This window comes from Lithobates pipiens, unplaced genomic scaffold, assembly GCF_037356315.1.
Source record: "Lithobates pipiens isolate NorthernLeopardFrog02 unplaced genomic scaffold, aLitPip1_a1.2 Scaffold_19, whole genome shotgun sequence".
In the NCBI taxonomy this organism is placed as follows: Eukaryota; Metazoa; Chordata; class Amphibia; order Anura; family Ranidae; genus Lithobates; species Lithobates pipiens.
In genome coordinates, this window is record NW_027507764.1 from 176,667,887 (window position 1) to 176,691,648 (window position 23,762).

Here is a 23,762-nt window from a genome sequence, read left to right on the forward strand (position 1 = left end):
ACTGCAGGCTCTCACCGTCCAGCCTCGTCTTCTACTTCTCCTTCTCCTCTCTCCTCACAATTGTCCTCCACTCCACCTTCCATCACGCCAAGCTCACATTTTTCTGCAAAAAGGCAGGCTTCCGTGGGCCTAATGTTTGAGCGTAAAAAAATGATGACGCCGGATAACCCTCTTGCCCAACGGTTGGCGGCTGGCTTGTCAGAACTCATAGCCCGCCAACTACTGCCATATAAACTGGTGGACTCGGAGGCCTTTCGCAAATTTGTGGCCATTGGAACACCACAATGGAAGGTCCCAGGAAGGAAGTATTTCTCAGAGAAGGGCATCCCAGAGCTATATGGCCATGTTCAGCGGCAAGTGAATGTATCTCTGGCACACAGTGTCGGTGCCAAGATACATCTGACCACAGACACGTGGTCTAGCAAACACGGGCAGGGAAGGTATATCAGTTTTACTGCCCACTGGGTGAACCTTCTGACGGCCGTCAAGCATGTAACCCGTGGCACCCGTGTAGATTTGGTTTTACCGCCACGGATTGCATGCAGGCCTGACTCTTCTTCTCCTCCTCCTACTCCATCCTCCTCCCTCTCCTCCTCAGCTGCCTCCTCCTTTTCCGCTGCTAGCGTCTCTTCCACTGCACCGCCCAAGCTCCCCAGAACCTATTCCACATGCCAGGTGAGACGTTGCCATGCCGTGCTGCGTCTGTTGTGCCTGGAAGCAAAGAGCCACACTGGCCCGGCACTCCTTTCAGCTTTGCGTTCACAGGCAGATGAGTGGCTAACACCGCTCAATTTGACAGTTGGTAAAGTGGTGTGTGACAACGGTGCCAATCTGCTTAGCGCATTGAAACAGGGCAAAATCACGCACGTGCCGTGCATGGCACACGTCTTAAACTTGGTCGTGCAGCGATTCCTTGTCAAATACCCTGGGGTCCAGGACATCTTGCGGCAGGCAAGGAAAATCTCGGCCCATTTCAGAAGATCTTACACGGCCATGGCTCGCCTTGCTGACATTCAGCGGCGACACCATCTGCCGGTCAGACGTCTTATTTGCGATTGCCCGACGCGATGGAACTCAACCTTCTATATGCTTGATAGGCTGCTCCAGCAGAAACGTGCAGTTAACGTCTACCTGTATGAACTCTGCGAAAGAAACGGTTCTGGGGAGCTGGGTTTTTTTTCACCGCGCCAGTGGCTGCTCATGCGCGACACATGCAGACTTCTGCGGCCATTTGAGGAGATCACCAAACTGGTCAGTCGCAGCCATGGCGCCATCAGTGACATGGTACCTTATGCCTTCTTTCTGGAGCGTGCATTGCGTCGTGTCATTGATCAGGCTGTGGAGGAGCAGGAGCGGGAAGATGAGGAAGTCGCAATGCTGGATGAATTCCCAGGGGGGGCTACTCTATCTGAGACAAGTCAACAACAGGAGTCTGATGAGGAGTCAGAGGAGGATGGTGCCGGGGCGGATGAGCAGGAGCAAGAAGAGCATGCTTTAAACCTTTCTGGGATCCCTGTTGTGCGAGGATGGGGAGAGGAGAATGAAGAGGACGACATTATCCTGGATGATGAGCAGGAGCCAGGCCACCACACCGCTTCCACTTTAGTGCAAATGGGGGCCTTCATGCTCCAGTGTTTTAATAGGGACCCCCGTATAAAAAGCATGAGGGTCAAGGACCAGTACTGGGTGGCAACGTACTTAGACCCCCGGTACAAACACAAAATGGCGGAAATGTTACCGCCGTCGCAGAGGGCTGTCAGAATGCAGCACTTCCAGGCCTTGCTTCGAGAAATGCTGCATTCTGCTTTTGCGTGCGCTGGCAGAGGAGCAATTCCCACTCCCAGAGAAGGATTTGCGGGTACCAATCCAACAGCGCCTGCAAGAAGAGGCCGGTTTGAAGATGTGTTGGTGACTTCGGATATGAGGTCATTCTTTCAGCCGACCCATCGACAGGTGTCATCCGGATCCAGCATCAGGGAACGCCTAGACCGTCAGGTGTCCGACTACATTGGGTTAACGGCCGATGTGGACGCTCTGAGGAGTGATGAACCCCTAGACTACTGGGTGGGCAGGCTTGACCTCTGGCCAGAGCTTGCCCAATTTGCAATCGAACTGTTGGCTTGCCCCTCATCCAGTGTCCTGTCCGAAAGGACGTTCAGCGCAGCAGGGGGGATTGTGACCGATAAGCGTACTCGCCTAGCTCACCACAGTGTTAACTACCTCACATTTCTAAAAATGAATGAGGCATGGATCTCGGAGGAATTCAACACATGTGATCAGTAGACCATGTATATGTCTATAAACAATTTTTGGAATCAAGCACACAGACCTTCTTAATTCATTTGGCTCACTTCCCTGACCCAAAAAAGCACACCGTACTATATGCCCCTACCCTCCTCTTTGAAGAGGTTGAGCGGTGTCATATTTCTACTGGGGCTGCTTATTATGAGGGGTTCCCACCATCCCTGTGCTGTGCTGACTTCCTCCTGGGTGTTCTTATTATGAGGGGCTCCCACCATCCCTGTGCTGTGCTGACTTCCTCCTGGGGGTTCTTATTATGAGGGGATCACACCATCCCTGTGCTGTGCTGACTTCCTCCTGGGGCTGCTTACGGTGCTGCTGTCAGCGCTGTATGTCACGGAGCTGCTGTCAGCGCTGTATGTCACGGAGCTGCTGTCAGCGCTGTATGTCACGGAGCTGCTGTCAGCGCTGTATGTCACGGAGCTGCTGTCAGCGCTGTATGTCACGGAGCTGCTGTCAGCGCTGTATGTCACGGAGCTGCTGTCAGCGCTGTATGTCACGGAGCTGCTGTCAGCGCTGTATGTCACGGAGCTGCTGTCAGCGCTGTATGTCACGGAGCTGCTGTCAGCGCTGTATGTCACGGAGCTGCTGTCAGCGCTGTATGTCACGGAGCTGCTGTCAGCGCTGTATGTCACGGAGCTGCTGTCAGCGCTGTATGTCACGGAGCTGCTGTCAGCGCTGTATGTCACGGAGCTGCTGTCAGCGCTGTATGTCACGGTGCTGCTGTCAGCGCTGTATGTCACGGAGCTGCTGTCAGCGCTGTATGTCACGGAGCTGCTGTCAGCGCTGTATGTCACGGAGCTGCTGTCAGCGCTGTATGTCACGGAGCTGCTGTCAGCGCTGTATGTCACGGTGCTGCTGTCAGCGCTGTATGTCACGGAGCTGCTGTCAGCGCTGTATGTCACGGAGCTGCTGTCAGCGCTGTATGTCACGGAGCTGCTGTCAGCGCTGTATGTCACGGAGCTGCTGTCAGCGCTGTATGTCACGGAGCTGCTGTCAGCGCTGTATGTCACGGAGCTGCTGTCAGCGCTGTATGTCACGGAGCTGCTGTCAGCGCTGTATGTCACGGTGCTGCTGTCAGCGCTGTATGTCACGGAGCTGCTGTCAGCGCTGTATGTCACGGAGCTGCTGTCAGTGCTGTATGTCACGGAGCTGCTGTCAGCGCTGTATGTCACGGAGCTGCTGTCAGCGCTGTATGTCACGGAGCTGCTGTCAGCGCTGTATGTCACGGTGCTGCTGTCAGCGCTGTATGTCACGGAGCTGCTGTCAGCGCTGTATGTCACGGAGCTGCTGTCAGCGCTGTATGTCACGGAGCTGCTGTCAGCGCTGTATGTCACGGAGCTGCTGTCAGCGCTGTATGTCACGGAGCTGCTGTCAGCGCTGTATGTCACGGTGCTGCTGTCAGCGCTGTATGTCACGGAGCTGCTGTCAGCGCTGTATGTCACGGAGCTGCTGTCAGTGCTGTATGTCACGGAGCTGCTGTCAGCGCTGTATGTCACGGAGCTGCTGTCAGCGCTGTATGTCACGGAGCTGCTGTCAGCGCTGTATGTCACGGTGCTGCTGTCAGCGCTGTATGTCACGGAGCTGCTGTCAGCGCTGTATGTCACGGAGCTGCTGTCAGCGCTGTATGTCACGGAGCTGCTGTCAGCGCTGTATGTCACGGAGCTGCTGTCAGCGCTGTATGTCACGGAGCTGCTGTCAGCGCTGTATGTCACGGTGCTGATGTCAGTGCTCTGTATTACGGTGCTGCTGTCAGTGCTCTGTATCTCCTGCACCCTCTTGTTTGCCTACCCTGGTCCCTGACCTTCCCTCTCCTCCATTGCCTTCATTAGCTCCATAGTCCTGAATTGTCAGAACAATTTCCCAAATAAAAAAAAAATGCTTGTAGTTATCGATCCCAAATTCACCTCATACATGTATTATGCTATTGTCCAGGTGGTGGGACTACGTGCTACCCCCTAATAATTACCCCGTGGCCGCAAATTCGACCTAAAGGTTTGCGAAATTCGCCTCCCATTGAAGTCAATGGAGCCCGCGGCGAACGGTCGTTTTCGCGAACGTTTGTGTCCGTTCGCGTTTCGCGTTCGCGAAACGTCCCGTCGGAAGTTCGTCCATCACTATTCTGCTACATTTTTGGGGGGGAAATAACCCAAATCAATGTACATTATTTAATCTGTAGGAAAGGTATAGAGTCCACAAACTATATTATATATCTGAAAATCGATCAGTCCTTATGTATTGATGGCCTATTTCTTGAGGCCTGAAAAAAGTACACATATCCCCCAAATGACCCCCAATCATGTGCGAGCAAAAATATATATTTTTTCTATTTCTCTTGCATGTGATTGAGTGTTCTTTGCAAACAAAATGTTTGCCACATTCACTTAGCTAAGGGAAAATTAAAGGTATCATGAATAGGCAGAGACAGCTTGGGTACTTTTCTGTAGGCTTTGTTGTACTTTTCTGTAGGCTTTGTATAGGCTTTATTTTTATCACTCGTGTGAAGCGCATTTATTCACAACTCTACTGGTTTTCATTTACTTTAATTCTGTAGTGTACATGACAAGTGAGGCCTCATTTCATTTGCATTTTAAAGTGCAGCAGGTCCTGTCAATAGTCACTGGGCAATGCATGCATTTTGAGTTTGAAGTCATGTGTTTAAATAGCACCATATTCCAAAACAAACACATGATTCATGAATAAACCTCACCTATATGAGTCCCACATTTTATTACAGTACCAACAAACAGCGAAACAATGTTACCAGTATGGTAATAATGTCCTAATATTATTATTGTTTGCAAGAACAAGACAAATTCAGTTACATTTAAAGAGACCCTGGTACCAACTTAAAAATTTAAGCACAGAAAATCCAGTATTTTACATGCTTATGTGCAGAATTTACCTTTCCATGAGCATTTTTTTTTGACTTGCAATGTGCCTCTGAACTTGCTAGCAAATTTGACTATTTCTGGAAGAAGAGTCAATACCCTAGAATAGCCCTTTCCCTCCTTGCATATCATAGCCCTCTCCTCTTTTGGTAGTGACTAATTACTTACTGTGCTGGCTCTTTTCCTCCCCCTCTCTCCTTGCTTCCATAAGCTTTTATGAAACTGTGGGAGTAGCATAGAAAAATGCTACAGCGTTTTCTTTAAGTGATAGCTTTGAGTCTGCAGACATCACATCCAATTTGGTTGCACTCAGTAACACTCTCAGGGCTTTTGGATGTCTACACAATGAAGGCTTTAACAGGTAAATACCATGCAAAATATTTTAAATGCATTTATATTAATATAGGAAGATTGTTAATGAAATTAGTGGTCTAATGAAAGTGTCTATTGAAATTAAGTGTTTTATATTTCAGTAAAATGATCCATTCAATTAGAAAATGTTCACATTATTAAATTTTTCTCAGCTGTGATTCTTATAGATAAACAGTATAAGGAATTGTCCACAATTGGAATTATGTATATTTTTTTATCTAATTTTCTTTTTCAGTATGTGAAGCAGAAGAGGCAGATGTAATATTCTTGATTGATGGATCTTGGAGCATTTTAGAACAAGACTTTGAAAAAATGAAAAAATTCATGATCTCGGTTGTCGAGGATTTTGACATCAGCCCTAGCAAAGTTCACGTGGGAGTTGGACAGTATAGTGATAAATATAGAGTGGAGTTTGCGCTTAAGACTCATAGAGATAAAAGGTCTTTAAAGGATAATATTGAAAAAATTCCTAAGCTAGGTGGCAATACTCATATTGGAAATGCCCTCACTCTCACAGATGCTACACTTTTAAGTCCATTTGGCAATAATAGTCGTATAAAGCAAGGCATACGTCAGGTTCTCCTGGTGATAACTGATGGTGTTTCACAGGATCAGGTAGCAATTCCAGCACAAACTCTGAGAAAAAAAGGTATTGATATATATGCTATAGGAGTGGGAGATGTGGATGAAACTCAGCTTCTTCAGATTGCTGGTTCACCAGAAAGAAAGTTCTCAGTTACCAATTTTAATGGCCTGAAACACATCAAAGAGAGAATTGTTAGAGATACCTGCGCACAACAAACAACTAGCAGTAAGTATAACTTTTTTCATATAAGTTTATAACTTTTTTCAAGCCCAATTTTCTGTTTATGAAATGTTTCTTAGGAAAACTAGCAATATATGTTTTAGACACTACTGTCCCTAAAATGGCCAGAGGAGCTTGGTTTGTTTCAGAATTTAGTCTATGCTTGTTGTGTTCTTTTTGCAATAAACAAGTAGGCAAATCAACCTATTTTTTAACACAGTGTTAAGATAAGAACAGACTTCTTCAAAGTAATGCACAAAATATGAAGGGCGCCAACCCAAAACCCAATACACCACACCTAATAAATCAAGGCTGCTGCAACTTAAAGCGGGATTCCACCCTAAAGTGGAACCTCCGCTGATCGGATCCCTCCCCCCCTCCGGTGTCACAATTGACACCTTTCAGGGGGGAGGGGGGTGGAGATACCTGTCAAAGACAGGTATTTACACCCACTTCCGGGCATAGACTCCCGTGGGAGTCTACGCCATTTCCTGCCCTGCCGCGCTGTCTGCTGGGACACACACGGGTCCCAGTGACAGCGCAGAGATTTCCTATTGCGCGGCGCGACTCGCGCATGCGTAGTAGGGAAACGGGAAGTGAAGCCGATTCGCTTCACTTCCTGATTCCCTCACCTAGAATGGTGGCGGCAGAAGCCGAGAGCCGAGCGATCGATCGGCCTCGGCTGCCGGCATCGCTGGAACCCGGGACAGGTGAGTGTCCATTTATTAAAAGTCAGCAGCTGTAGTATTTATAGCTGCTGGCTTTTAATATATTTTTTTTGGTGGAATCCCTCTTTAAATATAGTGAACAATCTGCAATTAAATGAATTATATAAACCACTTAAAAAATACATAGCAGATGTGAATATAAAAAGTCCATGTAAGTGATGATATATTGGCAATTACCATGCTGCTCAGACAATCTACAAATATGCCCAAAACTTCAATCAAAAGTCCTGTACCGCACGTTTATAAAATTCACCCTAATCAAAACCATAAGGTCAACAAAATGACCATCAAGTGGGTTTATAACTGCGTCCACCTCTTGTTGGGCTTAAGCAAAGTCTTCTTCCAGCACTCTCCTACTCTCTGTGTGTCACTAAAATAAAGTGCTTTAAACAAGACCGCAAAAAGGGGGTATATAGGGTAGTATCCGGAATCCATCACAGCGTTACTTCCAGGTCTGTGGAACGCACGCCGGCTCTGGAAAAAGTGAGCGCGGGGTGCGAGATCCATCTTGTAGCTAATAAGCCACACATGTTGGTGCTGATGTTTATTACTTCCATGTGAGTGTATATTTTTATCCTATCTTTATTATGCCTACATAACATACTACACCATTCTTGCGGTCCTGTTTGGAGCACTTTATTTTAGTGAAACAGAGAGAATAAGAGAGTCCTGGGAGAAGACTTTGCTTAAGCCCTCAAGAGGTGGACTCGATGGCCACTTTATTAGCCTTATGGTTTTGGTGAGTGTTAATTTTTTAAACACGTGGTTAAGCACTTTCTCGTGAAGTTTTGGACACATTTGTAGCACAATGATTGACAACATATCACTTACATGGTCTTTTTATATTCACATCTGCTATGTATTTTTAGGTGGTTTATTTAATTAATGTAAATGCAGATTTTTCACTATGTTTTTTTGGGGAATATGGCAGAGCCAACCTTTTTAATTTACTTATTAAGTACAATGTATCTGATTCTCTTGTTAATTTACCTCTCCACCCCCATCCACTCCTACGTAACCTTTGCCACACTACCACACATATCTGTTCATCCAACAAGCCCTTGGACATACAGGTATGGAAAACAGGTGCTGCTGTTGATGAATAGAGTGGTGAGAATGGACGAGGAAAGTAAGTATCAGGTAAGTATCCTATTAACAGATACGTTTACCCAGAATAGGCAAAGTAACAGACTCTGTTTACATGATTCTCCTGCTGGCTGCTGGAATCTGTCTGCTCCTTAAGCATACTGACCTAGAAAACCAGCATTCGTTTTTTACCACAAACAGAGATAATGGTTTACAGTAATGTGAATTTTGGTTAGGTTACCTTTGATGTTGATACCATAAGTTTTAGGTAAGAAGTAAATTATCAATAAATCTATTTTACAATAGCATTTAAAGGTACCTTTAAACTTTTTTTTTTTAATTTAATATAAAAATGCAAAACCAGGGAACTGAACTATCAATAAACTAGGAAGTAATCAACCCTTAAATAGATAGGTGCACCGTTTTTTGGAGTAGTCAATAGGAAATACTGGGCCTAGTTTTTTAATGCTGTTTTTATCGCATGTTAAAAATGGCCTCTTGGGGGCAGGGCCAAGATGGCAAACTGAGTGGATGTCTCTGAGAGAGCTCCGCTTTGATCCGAGGCTTTCACCTCTCCTCCGGCCTCCTACAATCACCGCACGGACACCCCTGTGGAACACAGCTCCTCCAGAGCATGGAAAGGAAGGGGTAAGCAGCTCCACTTCCCCCCCCCTGCCTGAACGATCCTCCCCGGCCCGTGGAGACCCGCACATGCTCCTCAGCATACATGGTGCCACAGACGGAGCAGTCTGAGTAGCCCCCACCACCCCAGCCAGGCATGGCAGAAATTCTGGCTGCAATTAATAACTGTCACACCTCCATAACAACCCTGACCCCAAAGGTTGACGCAGTCCAGTTAGATGTGAGGCTCATTAGACTGGATATGGACAAAATAAAGTCCAGGCTGTCCACTGCAGAGGAGAGACTGGGCCAGGTGGAGGACAGGGTGGAAAATCACAATGCTGACTTCTGCAACTTACATACCAAGATCAGGGCCCTAGAATATAAAGCTGATGACGCAGAGAATCGCAACAGTAGGAACAACCTCTGCATAGTGGGCCTGGCGGAAGGGGTAGAGGGTCCCCACCTGACTGACTTTGTGGAGAAATTATTGCGTATCCTCCTGCCGGCAGCCCAGTTCTCACACTTTTATACGGTGGAAAGGGCTCATCGCATTCCCCCCAAGCCTGGACTTCTGGGAGCCCCATCGTACACATTTATACTTAAATTCCTGAACTTCAGGGATAGGGATGAGGTGCTTTAAGTAGCTAGAATGCAGGGTGAGCTTGCATTCCAGAACAACAAATTCCTCATCTTCCCTGATTATTCTGTGGAAACGCAGAAACTGAGGTGCTCATTTGACCAGGTTAAAGCAGCAATGTGAGTCAAGGGCATCAAATACAGTGTCCTTTTCCCAGAGCATCTGCGAGTTCAAGATGGTGAAGCCACGAGATTCTTTACCTCTCCCAGGGATGCGTCTGCATGGCTGAAATCTTTACCCCCTCATCACTGATGGATGCAGTCCTGACCACTTTGGGTTTTGGACTCTGACCCTGCTATCTATCATGTTTTTTGTTCCCTCCCTGGCTGACTGACACCCCTGTAGTCAGATATATTGCTACACAAGATCCACTGTAAGGGTGGGAAATTCTTATACAACAAGTTACACCATTGCACCTCTTGTGCCTTTTATAATCTACTCACTGTGAAATACCTAAGTGTTGTGCCCCTGGCAAGCCCAGGTGAATTTTTTGCTGCATGGCCTGATCATCAGACCACAGGGATCAATCACTGAAGGAACTAACTCTGTTACACATCACAGTGTGCACTGAAAGCTAACACATCCCTGATGGTGGTGAAGCCTTACAATGACTCGCAAGTTCTCCTTATTGCAGTGGAGCTTCTCCCTGTTTTCTATATGGACAGACCCGTCCCATTACAAGACTAAACCCACTGGTTCACGCCTCCTAGCGTTGGGTGTACTATGTTTGGGGATTCGAGCATTCTTTGGTTGGGGTAAGGGATGCGGGGTGGGTGGGCAGGGGTAATGTTGGGGTTGTTAATGTTAACGCTTTTTGTTGTTGCAGGTGCTTTACTTTATATGTACTCGGATATTTATGGTACTGATTTGATTGTAGTGCAGGACCGACTGAGTCCAGGAATGGGTTGCTGCCCCTATGAGCACTTTTACCCTACTCCATTTATCTTTTCTTATGTGAGATGTCTCCTTTTATGATAATATCATGGAATGTAAGGGGTCTCAACTCGGCGGTCAAACGCTCCCTGGTATTTCGCTTCCTTCAGAGACATAACCCACAGATTTGCATTCTGCAGGAGACACATCTTCATGGACAGAGGACCATCTGCCTTAAAAAAGCATGGGTGGGCCTGAATTACCACACCACCTATTCCACCTATGCTCGTGGGGTCAGCATCCTTGTTCGGAAATCCCTGCCTTTCCAGAGTATTGAAATTAAAACCAATAAGGAGGGTAGATCAACATACATGCAACTGACAGGGACATTGTGTTGGTTGGGTTATATATTCCGCCGCCGGCCTCGGCCCAGGTTCTGTATGAGATCATGCAAACTGTGGTTCAAATGAATGCCAGTCTGGTTTACCTAATGGGGGATTTTGATATTGTCCCCTCTGCCGATTTTGATAGGCTGAATACTTAGACTCATGACTCTCCAGAGCTCCCTAAGTAGGCAGAAACCTTTGCCCTTTACCCTCTCTAAACATAGATAGGTTTTCTGTTGTTTGCATTTCAATATGGTGTATGATGAACATATATTTATTGTATTCTTACCTTATAACCCTTGGCAGTTTTAAAAGTGTGATTTCTATTAAATTCTGAAAGGTGACTGGAGGTTATTCATGGGCTGGGGAGACCACATTTCCTGTTGGTGGATCAAGGTTGGTTGGTTTACTAAAGGCAAAATAGACTGTGCACTTTGCAAGTGTAGTTGCACTCTGCAAGGGAATTTCCTTTAGAGCTTAGTAAATGAGGGGAAGCTCTGCTGACTTCCATCATCCAATCATGTGTCAGCAAGAATGTTTCTATTTTATTTTCCTTGCATGTGATTAGGTATCCTTTGCAAAGTGAAGCTTCACCTCATTTACAAAGCTCTGGAGCGAAACCTCTTGCAGAGTGCAACTGCACTTGCAAATTGCACAGTCTATTTGCCTTTAGTAAATCAACCCCACTGTGTTCTTTGCTGCTTTGGAACAATTTACCAATTCAGCACTGCATGTTTTGGATCACATAAATTAATTCACAAATCTCTGTTTGTTAGCAATTTCAAATGGAATGACTGAAAGTCAAATGAAGTAAAAACAGTACCATACCATTTACTGTATATTCATGTGTATATGCAATATATGAACTCCAGGGTGACACACTGAAAGTCCCTTTTTGCTAGAACGCTATATTTACTGGGATGGTGCCACAGGACATCTTATTTGGGGTAATTCTTAAATGTCACCTTTCTCTTTTGGGCTTTTGTTGTAAATCAGTACGTTGTATCTGGTCATTTGAGATCATGGCAATTAAATAAAGGAACATACAATAGGTTTAAATAGCAGCTAAAAGAAACATTTCTCTTCTTCGGAGTTCTTGCATTTTTGCAAAACCTTAGCAACAAAGATTAAGATACAAAAAAGAGCATCTTATATTTTTATATATATATATATATATGTGTGTGTGTGTGTGTGTGTGTATTAATGTGTTAACATTTGTTTTTGTTTTCCTTCACAGATTGTTCAATTGATGTTGTGGTGACTTTTGACATTTCAGTCTATCCAACTGGGGCTAAATTATTCCATGGTCAAAGTCATCTGGAAGCCCAACTTAATAAAATTTTAAAAAACATGATGGATGTGAGAGCTGCCACATGCGGCCGTGGTGTAAAGCCTCAAATCAGTGTAGCTTTTTATGTGCCAAATGCAGAAACACCAGTTTCATCTCTCTTTCAAATCTACAGCCCGGATATTGCTCTGAACTTGAGGACAACCAATGTTACCCGTCCTTCATATCTCAAGTCAACTGTTCTAAAGTCTATGTGGGAGATTTTTAAAAATAAAGATGCAGGGAAAGCCAAAGTATGTATGATTCAGTTATTATCAAATTCAAATACCCAGATGCTTACTGTAAATATTTCAGTTTTCTCTTTATATTGTGTAGATGTTGGTTGTCTTTACTGATGGCTTAGATGATGATGTGGAAGACCTTGAAGAGACAGTTGACAACATAAAAAAGAAAGGTAAAATGCTACACACTAGAAAAAACAGAATTACTTGACTATTAGTGTTCTGTTTCCATTCAAATATATGCAATGAAATACCTCATTAGTCCCAATCTGTGCAGAAAGTATGGCTACTTGCTGCAAAGCAGAATCCACAGGCAGCTAAACTCTTCAATAAGATACGGACACTGAATTAAACACACCTTTATTTCAGATAAGTATTCCAGTACCGTATTTTGAAGTGGTTTTCCTAACCCTGTGTCGGCAAATAACTGAATCTATTTGAAGAAACAAGAAGGGTCTAAATAGGACTTTAAAATGTATCTATAAACAGGAGGGCAGGCAAGAGAATATACTAATGAATCAAACAAGCTGCTGTGGCTACACATGGCCATTAGAAGTCAGTTAATAGCACATCAATAACACAATGTAACAGACATGGCTAAAACAGTAAAGCACATATGATCAGAGGAACATAACAATTAATCAACAGTAAGTTATGTGACTTGATTTTAGATAGAAATGTCTAAATGACACACAACCAATTTCATTTATTTACAAACCAAAGAGAAATGACATTGATGTGATATAAATCTACCTATCTATCTTGTTTTCTTGATTACATTTTGCTATCATTTAGCTTTCCACTTCATGTAAAGTAAATAGCACAACTGAGAAGCTTTATAGTCCTTAAAGTGTATGTACTGTGTAGCCAAAATCTCTTTTTAATTTTGGATAGATATAGGGAAGGGGTTACAACTTCCGTTGGTTTATATGTTGCTGTCTGTGTCCTGTTGGAGCAATTTCCTTTAACTTTTTGCTGCAGAAACACAACAGGAATTGAGAAAAAACCTTTACGAAGTAGAGGAATTTCCCCTTTTAGACATTTGTTACCAGAAATGTTATCCCCATTGAAAGATTTCCCCTCACCCATTGCCTAAACAAAGTAATTCAGTGCCCAGGGCAAAGATGCCCCCCTGCCCGGGGGGGGGGGGGGCTAAAATATGAGACAGGTGCTGAATCACTGCCAGTGGTTACGAAACACCAGCAAACTGAACGTTTTTTTTTGCAGTGCACATACTGCCCTGCAGTAAATTATAGAACAGTGGGGAATGAACAAATGCCCCACTATTGTTGTGAGCAAAAAAATTGGTATTGGTCGTGTAATTAGAAGGAAAAAAATGCCCTTGTGCCCATGTTATTACTGGAGGGAAGAATGCCCCATGCCCCTGCACTGGCAAGGCCAATGAAGAATATACCTTAAGGTAAAAATACCTTTCTATTGGTGATGTCACTGTAGGAAGCAAATGCTTCTACATTGGAGGTGTCACTGGCATTAAAAAAAATGCCTTGAGGAGGGATGCCAAGGCTGCCAAGTTATTAGCTGAGAAACAGCTGAAAACCCTTGAGGCCCAGCTTCAGGGGTCTCCATCTATATCACTTCTTAAGCAAATCGTCCAGATACGAACAACGCTTCGGGACCTTGCGCTGGGCTCGGTGGAAAAAGCACTGATCCGCCTAAGACAGCTCTATTATGACAAGGGCAATAAAGCGCAGTCGCTGCTGGCCAGGAAGCTGGCAGATTAAGCCCACGCCTCCACCCCGAGCTGAATTAGAAACAGAAGAGGTGACCTTTTATCTCACCCTCAGGACATAGCGGATGCGTTTGCCGACTTTTACACAGACCTGTACAACAAACCGGACATACCTCACAACCCTCCATCCCCTGACCTGGCTGACCGCATAACCCAATACCTAGAAAAAATCGGACTGCCTCAACTACAGGACATGGACCTCCAGGAACTAAACGCCCTTATCACTACAGAAGAACTGTCAGCAAATGTAAAATCCCTCCCGGCCCACAAATCTCCTGGACTGGACGGGCTCCCATATGAGTACTATAAGGCCTACTTGCCTCTCCTGAGCCCCCATATGACCAAACTGTTAAACGCCTTTCTCCAACAAACCCCTATTCCGAGCGAGATGCAGGGTTCATTTATATTCCTCATTCCGAAACCAGATAAGGACCTGGCCTCCTGTGCCAGCTCCAGGCCTATAGCCCTATTGAACTCGGATTTAAAAATATTCACGAAAATCCTTGCATCCCGACTAAATGCAATCCTTCCCTCCTTGATACACAAGGACCAGGTGGGCTTTGTCCCCATGAGGCAAGCAGGAGACAACACCAGAAAAATTATTGACCTCATCAATGTAGCTAACAGAGATAACTTGTAATCTCTGGTTTTGAGCCTAGATGCGGAAAAGGTATTTGACCGCCTAAGCTGGCCCTTTATGACAGCTACTTTACACCACATGGGCTTTAGGGGACCATTCTTACAAGTGGTACAGAACCTCTACACCACCCCCTACTTGCAAGTCAAAACCCCCTTCCCCACGTCATCAACCTTCCCAATTGATAATGGCACCCGCCAGGGCTGTCCGCTCTCCCCTCTGCTGTTCGTGCTGTGTCTGGAACCCCTGGCGGCGGCCATTAGGGGCAACCCGGACATTCAGGGGATCTCGGTCAGGGGCAGGGAATTTAAAATATTGCTATTTGCCGACGACATCATCCTCACCTTGACCCAGCCTAGGATCTCTCTGCCCAATCTCGTTCTATAAAACTAACACATCCAAATCGGTGGCCCTCCTGATTAACACAGTGAAAGATGAGATTACCCATCTGCAATCCACATTCCCCTATAAGTGGGAGAGCAATTCCCTTAAATACATGGGGGTTTCTATCACTCCGTCCTTCCACACCCTATACCAAGCCAATTTCCCCCCCCCGCCATCGGGCGATCAGGGAACTTATTAAAAAATGGAAAGCCCATCATATCTCGCTTTTAGGGCGGATTGCGTCCATTAAAATGGTGGTTCTCCCAAAACTCCTTTATTTGTTCCAGACGCTGCCCATCCCGGTCCCATACACACACCTACGTAAAGTTCAGAGGGACATGTTGAAGTTTGTCTGGAACTTTAAAAAGCATTGGGTATCCTGCTCTGTTATGACAGCCTTGTGCTCAGATGGTGGCTTGGCCTTCCCTAACTTTGTTCGGTACTATCAAGCGGCCCAACTGCGCACAATAGTCTCATGGTTCCCTCAGAGATCTTAGTGGTCGGAAATAGAAAAAATGTGGCTGCCTCAGTACACCCAAACAGTATTCTATGGAGTACGAACGTGTAGATGGACCCCGGCCGGTTATTGGGGTCGATGGCCCAGCTTTGCCAGCTTTGACGCAAACTCTCCCATGAGTGTAAGCTTAACTCAGAGTGTTTCCTGATGAATTCCTTTCTTTGCAACCCCAAAATACCGGCTAGTCTAACCCACCAGATGTCCTGGCCCTGGGCTTCATGAAGCTTGTTCCACTTGGGCCACTTAGTGGACCCCAGAACGTGTAGACTGTTGACATTCTCAGAGCTCCAAGCCAAGCATGAACTCCCCCGACAGATGTTCTACAGTTACCTACAAATTATACATTTCGCCCAGACTATAGCTTCGCACCTCCAATTCTCCCCACCCTCCCCATTTGAACAGGTCATACTAGAAGGGCGGAACCGTAGAAGATTGATCTCAGACATATACCGGATTCTAAATGCACACCAATTCTCTACGAGAGGTAATCATGCATATATGACACGATGAGAGAGAGAGCTGGGAGAGGAGCTTCCACTGGAGGCGTGGCAGGTGGTGTGGAGACATGCAGCCAAAACCTCCTTGTGTACCCTCTACAAAGAGAACTCATACAAAATTCTCCTCTTTTGGTACCAGACCCCAGCCGTACTTCATAAAATATACCCCTCCACCTCTGATCGATGCTGGAACTGCCAGTGGGACAGAGGATCTCTCTTCCATATCTATTGGACATGCCCTCTCATAGCTCCATTCTGGAACCTGACCCGACAGCTACTTACTCGCCTCTTTGAGGTGCCAATACCACTGACCCCTAAATTTTTCTTATTCTGCCTTTCTCAACCAAAGATAGCTAAACCATGTAAGAAACTCCTTAGACACGTCCTTACAGCGGCCCGTTGCTTGATAGCTCTTAACTGGAAGAGCCAGTTGCCTCCATCTGAAGAGGCCCTATATTCCAGGATTAAACACATAGAACTAATGGAAAAAATGACTGCTAGAATACGGGACAGGCTGGAGTGCCTGGTTTGGGAGAGGTGGCGGCTGCGGGAGCAGGGCCGCTGATAGGCCAGTACATCTGGCCCTGCTGTACCGGGCCTGACCAGCAGGGGGGCCCGGGCAACCTGAACTGCAAAAAATGCTATGTATAATCAGTGATCGCCATAAATAATGCTATCAGCAGATAACATCCAACCTCGCCACCACCCCCCCCCCCCCCCAAACTTTTTCTTTTGTTTTTTGTTTTTTAGATGTGCTCTATGCTGTGTATGCGGCTGCAGGGGGGGGGACTCTTTCTTCTATTTCGGGCGCGGAGGAATACACCTTCTGCACCAGCTCCGCACACTGCACAGCATTAGCATAGAAAGGTTATGTTGCGGAGTGATATGCCCAATCCTCTCTCTCTCTATGCGTGACTAACAAGAAGCAGAGAGAGCAGGGGCCGGGCGATCGAGTCCAGATCTTGAAGTTGTGGTGGACAAGGTGAGGGGTGTATTCATGAGGCCTAAAAGATGACACAAAACTGGACTGACCTGCTTTTGTGTCATACTCATAGTGATTATAATCCTGTATTTTAAAAATCTTAAGCAATTTTGTACTTTAAGGCTGGGTTCACACTGCTGCGGCTACGAGAACCGGATGTGATTCACACCGCACTGCAGTGCAAATCACATCCAATCTCTGTGCGATGCAAGTTCAGCCATACAGATACTATGGCTGAATTCGCATCGCACCCAGCCCAAACTCGCACAGGACTCTTTTTTTGGTCTGCAGCAGAATCGGATCGCATGGGTGTTCACACCATGCGATCCGATTCCTGTCCGAGTTTGCAGATCGCACTGCGATATGCGAACTGATCTGGGGGTGTCATTAACATTTCATTAACACTCCCAGCCTTTTGCATAGGGCAGTGTGAACTGCCACCGGGAGGCATGCGATGCGGGAACCCGCCGCGGATTTGCGGCGTTCCCGCATTGCTGCAGTGTGAACCCAGCTGCGATCTGCAAACTCGGACAGGAATCGGATCGCATGGTGTGAACACCCATGCGATCCGATTCTGCTGCGGACCCAAAAAAGGGTCCTGTGCGAGTTTGGGCCGGGTGCGATGCAAATTCAGCCATACTATCTGTATGGCTGAACTCGCATCACACAGAGATGGCATGTGATTTGCACTGCAGTGCGGTGCGAATCACATCCGGTTCTCGTAGCCGCAGCAGTGTGAACCCAGCCTAAAGATGTTGAACTAACATTACATTTCACTATGTATGGTCTGGGGAGGGGCAATGGGTGGGGCCAGGGGTGGGGCTGGAGGAGGGACTAGGGGCGGGGCCAGGGTGGAGCTGAAGGGGGCCCCGTCAGGTAGGCTGTATGGGGCCCCATGATTTCTATCAGCGGCCCTGTGCGGGAGAACTAATGGCGAGCCTGTTCTGGAATGAAACCGAAGACCCCTGGCTATCTACTACCTTACTTTTTTCTATCTTTCTTTCTTTCTCTTTTACTACTGCTTATACTGCAGACTATCTCTGCATCGCTCTCAGTTTAGCAAAGTCTTGCAAAAAGTGCCTTATTTAAAGGGCACAGATAGGAATTAATAGATGCTTTTTGATTTTTGGCATCAGGACAGGCAGCATCTGTGCAGAGAAACAGTCAAAGACAGGTGAGCCTTTCTATGATGGGGATAGGAAGGGGAGGCAGGGGAACAGGGTAGAATGTATTGTTAGGTGATGGGGGTTTGTTTTCCCCAGATTTCTCTGTGTTATTCCTTGCAAAAGAAAGGGGTGTATATATATATATATATATATATATATATATATATATATATATATATATATAAATATATAATAACTGTGCTGTGAAAAAGTATTTGCCCCTTCCTGATTTTTTATTTTTTTGCATATTTCTCACACTTAACCACTTGCCGACCGCCTCACGCCGATGTACGTCGGCAGAATGGCACGGGCAGGCATAAGCACGTAGATGTACGTGATTTGCCTCCCGCGGGTCGGGGGCCCGATCGGGCCCCCGCCCGGTGCCTGCGGCGGTCGGTTTTCGTTCGGGAGCGATCCCGGACGAGGGGACGGCCATTCATTCATGGCCACCCCCTCGCGATCGCTCCCGACGAATGGAAATCCCCGGTGACATCACTTCCTCTCCTGTAATGTAAACACAGGAGAGGAAGTGATGTATTCTCTCCTCCGTGTCGGTATTTTTCGTTCCGACACGGAGGAGAGCGGATCAGTGAGTTGCACCAACACATCCCACACACAGTAGAACATGCCAGGCACACTCACACCCCCCCTTTACCCCCCGATCACCCCCCCAATTACCCCTGCCCCCCAGTCACAGTGACACCAATGTCATTTTTTTTTTTTTTTTGCATTGGTGTCATTTGTGACTGTAATAACTGTTAGGGCAGTTAGGGTTAGCCCCCTTTAGTTCTAATGTACCCCCCTAACCCCCCCAATAAAGGTTTAACCCCGTGATCACCCCCCGTCGCCAGTGTCACTAAGGCTGGGTTCACATTGCAGCGGTTTATGAGAACGAATGTGATTCGCACCGCACTGCAGTGCAAATCACATCCGATCTCTGTGCGATTCGAGTTCAGCCATTCGCCGCACCCGCCGCACCCGCCACACCCGCCGCACCCGCCGCAAATTCGCACGGGACCCTTTTTTTGGCCCGCAGCAGAATCGGATCGCATGGGTGTTCACACCATGCGATCCGAGTTTGCAGATCGCACTGCGATATGCGAACTGATCTGGGGGTGTCAGTAACATTTCACTGACACTCCCAGCAGTTCGCATAGGGCAGTGTGAACTGCCGCCGGGAGGCATGCGATGCGGGAACCCGCCGCGGATTCGCGGCGTTTCCGCATCGCTCCAGTGTGAACCCAGCCTAATAAGCGATCATTTTTCTGATCGCCGTATTAGTGTCACAGGTGACGCTAGTTAGGCAGGTAGGTATTTAGGTTCGCCGCAGCTTTTTATAGCGCTAGGGACCCCCATATACTACCGCATAAAGCCCCCTGATTGCCCCCTAGTTAACCCTTTCACCAGTGATCACCATATAACTGTTACAGGTGACGCTGGTTGGTTAGTTATTTTTTTATAGTTTCAGGGCACCCGCCATTTATTACCTAATAAAGGTTTAACCCCCTGATCACCCGGCAGGTGTCATTTGTGACTAATAACTGTTAGGGCAGTTAGGGTTAGCCCCCTTTAGTTCTAAGGTACCCCCCTAACCCCCCCAATAAAGGTTTAACCCCGTGATCACCCCCCGTCGCCAGTGTCACTAAGGCTGGGTTCACATTGCAGCGGTTTATGAGAACGGATGTGATTCGCACCGCACTGCAGTGCAAATCACATCCGATCTCTGTGCGATTCGAGTTCAGCTATACAGATAGTATGGCTGAATTCGTGTCGCACCCGCCGCACCCGCCGCAAACTCGCACGGGACCCTTTTTTTGGTCCGCAGCAGAATCGGATCGCATGGGTGTTCACACCATGCGATCCAAGTTTGCAGATCGCACTGCGATATGCGAACTGATCTGGGGGTGTCATTAACATTTCACTGACACTCCCAGCAGTTCGCATAGGGCAGTGTGAACTGCCGCCGGGAGGCATGCGATGCGGGAACCCGCCGCGCATTCGTGGCGTTCCCGCATCGCTCCAGTGTGAACCCAGCCTAATAAGCGATCGTTTTTCTGATCGCTGTATTAGTGTCACAGGTGACGCTAGTTAGGCAGGTAGGTATTTAGGTTCGCCGCAGCTTTTTATAGCGCCAGGGACCCCCATATACTACCGCATAAAGCCCCCTGATTGCCCCCTAGTTAACCCTTTCACCAGTGATCACCATATAACTGTTACAGGTGACGCTGGTTGGTTAGTTATTTTTTTATAGTTTCAGGGCACCCGCCATTTATTACCTAGTCTCACTAGTGTACCCCTAAATTTAGGGGTGTCTACTTTCTAAAATGGGGTCATTTGGGGGGGGGGGTTTGTGCCATCTTGGCATTTTATGGCCTTCAAAACTGTAACGCCCTTAGAAAGCCTGAAGGCGGTGCTTGGTTTTTGGGGCCCCGTACGCGGCTAGGCTCCCAAAAAGTCCCACATATGTGGTATCCCCGTACTCAGGAGAAGCAGCAGAATTTATTTTGGGGTGTCATTTCACATATGCCCATGGCATGCGTGAGCAATATATCATTTAGTGACAACTTTGTGAAAAAAAAAAAAAGTTTGTAATTTTCCCGCAACTTGTGGCAAAATATAAAATATTCCATGGACTCAACATGCCTCTCAGCAAATTGCTTGGGGTGTCTACTTTCTAAAATGGGGTCATTTGTGGGGGTTTTGTGCCATCTTGGCATTTTATGGCCTTCAAAACTGTAATAGGTAGTGAGAAGTGAACTCAAAAAATTACGCCCTTAGAAAGCCTGAAGGCGGTGCTTGGTTTTCGGGGCCCCGTACGCGGCTAGGCTCCCAAAAAGTCCCACATATGTGGTATCCCCGTACTCAGGAGAAGCAGCAGAATTTATTTTGGGGTGTCATTTCACATATGCCCATGGCATGCATGAGCAATATATCATTTAGTGACAACTTTGTGAAAAAAAAAAAAAAAAAAAAAAAGTTTGTAATTTTCCCGCAACTTGTGGCAAAATATAAAATATTCCATGGACTCAACATGCCTCTCAGCAAATAGCTTGGGGTGTCTACTTTCTAAAATGGGGTCATTTGTGGGGGTTTTGTGCCATCTTGGCATTTTATGGCCTTCAAAACTGTAATAGGTAGTGAGGCGTGAAATCAAAAATTTACGCCCTTAGAAAGCCTGAAGGCGGTGCTTGGTTTTCGGGGCCCTGTACGCGGCTAGGCTCCCAAAAAGTCCCACATATGTGGTATCCCCGTACTCAGGAGAAGCAGCAGAATTTATTTTGGGGTGTCATTTCACATACGCCCATAGCATGTGTGAGCAATATATCATTTAGTGACAACTTTGTGTAAAAAAAAAAAAAAAAATTTTTTTTTGTCATTATTCAATCGCTTGAGGCAAAAAAATAAAATATTCAATGGGCTCAACATGCCTCTTATCAATTTCCTTAGGGGGTCTACTTTCCAAAATGGGGTCATTTGGGGGGGTTTTGTACTGCCCTGTCATTTTAGCACCTCAAGAAATGAGATAGGCAGTCGTAAACTAAAAGCTGCGTAAATTCCAGAAAACGTACCTTAGTTTGTAGATGTGACAACTTTTGCGCAAACCAATAAATATACAATTATTGACTTTTTTTTTACCAAAGACATGTGGCTGAATACATTTTGTCCTAAATGTATGACTAAAATTGAGTTTATTGGATTTTTCTAATAACAAAAAGTAGAAAATATCATTTTTTTTCAAAATTTGCGGTCTTTTTACGTTTATATCGCAAAAAATAAAAATCGCAGAGGCAATCAAATACCATCAAAAGAAAGCTCTATTTGTGGGAAGAAAAGGACGCAAATTTTGTTTGGGTACAACATTGCATGACCGCGCAATTACCAGTTAAAGCAGCGCAGTGCCAAAGTGTAAAAAGACCTCTGGTCATTTACCAGCAAAATGGTCCGGTCTGAAAGTGGTTAAATGATTCAGATCATTAAACAAATTTTATTATTGCATGAAGATAACCCAAGTAAATCCAAGATGCAGTTTTTCGACTATTATTTCATTTATTAAGGGAAAAAAGCTGTTCAAATCTGCTGGCCTTATATGAAAAAGTAATTGCCGTGCTAAATCATGAATGAACTGTGATTAACCACAATGTTTTGGAAAGCTGAGTTAAATTTCACTTGCCGCACCCAGGTTTGATTATTGCTAGACCTGTTGAATCAATAAATTGCATAAATAGAAGCTGTCTGACAAAGTGAAGCACCCTAATGCCTCGTTCACCCTAATGCCTCGTTCACACGATCAATCGGGTGGAAAAGTCCAGCAAACTCAAGTCCGCCAGACAATCCCCCCGTGTGTAGCCTCCGGCGTACTTTTTTGACCCGAAAGTACGGCGGGCTTAGAAAGTAGTTTTGCACTCCAATCTTCCTGCCGGACTTTACAATCCGGCCGTGCGTATGCCAGTCCGCCGTACTTTTGAAATGAGCGGACTTTTCCCGCCCGGAGAAAAGTCCGCTCATTTTGAGCGGATCTCCAGGTAGACGGGGCCCGCGAAGGAGACGTCGCGGACCCCGCCACCTGGTATGGACTTAAAGGGGAACCCCAACGCCGAAAAAAATCGGTGTGGGGGTCCCCCCAGGTCCACATCAGACCCTTGTCCGAGCACGCTACCCGGCCAGCCAGGAAAAGGGGGGACAAGCGAGCGCCCCCCCCTCCTGAGCCGTACCAGGCCGCGTGCCCTCAACATGGGGGGTGCCTTGGGAAAGGGGGGGCCGCCCGCCCCCCCACCCCAAAGCACCTTGTTCCCATGTTGATGAGGACAGGGGCCTCTTCCCGACAACCCTGGCCGTTGGTTGTCGGGGTCTGCGGACGGGGGGCTTATCGGAATCCAGGAGCCTCCTTCCTGATTCAACAATAAGAAAGAGACTGGGCAAAAATGGCATCCATGGGACAACTCCAAGGCCAAAGCCACTGCTGACCAAAAAGAACACAAAGGCTCATCTCACATTTACCAAAAAACATCTTGATTATCCCCAAGACTCAAATATTCTGTGGACTGATAAATCAACAATTTTACTTTTTGGAAGGTGTGCGTCCCGTTACATCTGGCATAAAACGAATACAGCATTTCATAATAAGAACATAATATCAACAGTCAGACATGGTGGTGGTAGCATGATTGTCTGGGGTTGCTTTGCAGCTTCAGGACCTGGGCGACTTACCATAATTGATGGAACCATGAATTCTGAGCTCTACCAGATAATCCTAAAGGAAATTGTTCAACCATCTGTTTGTGATCTCAAGCTCAAGTGCACTTGGGTTATGCAGCAGGACAATGATCCAAAACACAACAGCAAGTCCATCAAATGTCTAGGTTTTGGAGTGGCCTAGTCAAAGCCTAAACTTAAATCCAATTGAGATGCTGTATCATGACCTTACGCAGGCCGTTCATGCTGGAAAACCCTCCAATGTGGCTGAATTAAAACAATTCTGCAAAGAAGAGTGGGCCAAAATTGCTCCACAGCAATATGAAAGACTCATTGCCAGTTATCGCAAATGCTTGATTGCAGT

At 46.3% G+C, this 23,762-nt stretch overlaps 1 protein-coding gene across 1 annotated transcript in view; it reads left to right on the forward strand.

Annotated features, from left to right (window-relative positions):
• The window catches only part of LOC143996451 (collagen alpha-6(VI) chain-like), a 357,097-nt gene that overhangs the window by 211,640 nt on the left and 121,695 nt on the right, over positions 1 to 23,762 (forward strand). Inside the window, exons 10-12 of the mRNA XM_077491501.1 lie at positions 5,800 to 6,375; positions 11,941 to 12,284; positions 12,367 to 12,445. Of these exons, the coding sequence (XP_077347627.1) occupies positions 5,800 to 6,375; positions 11,941 to 12,284; positions 12,367 to 12,445 (999 nt within the window). The remainder of the gene's footprint in view (positions 1 to 5,799; positions 6,376 to 11,940; positions 12,285 to 12,366; positions 12,446 to 23,762) is intronic.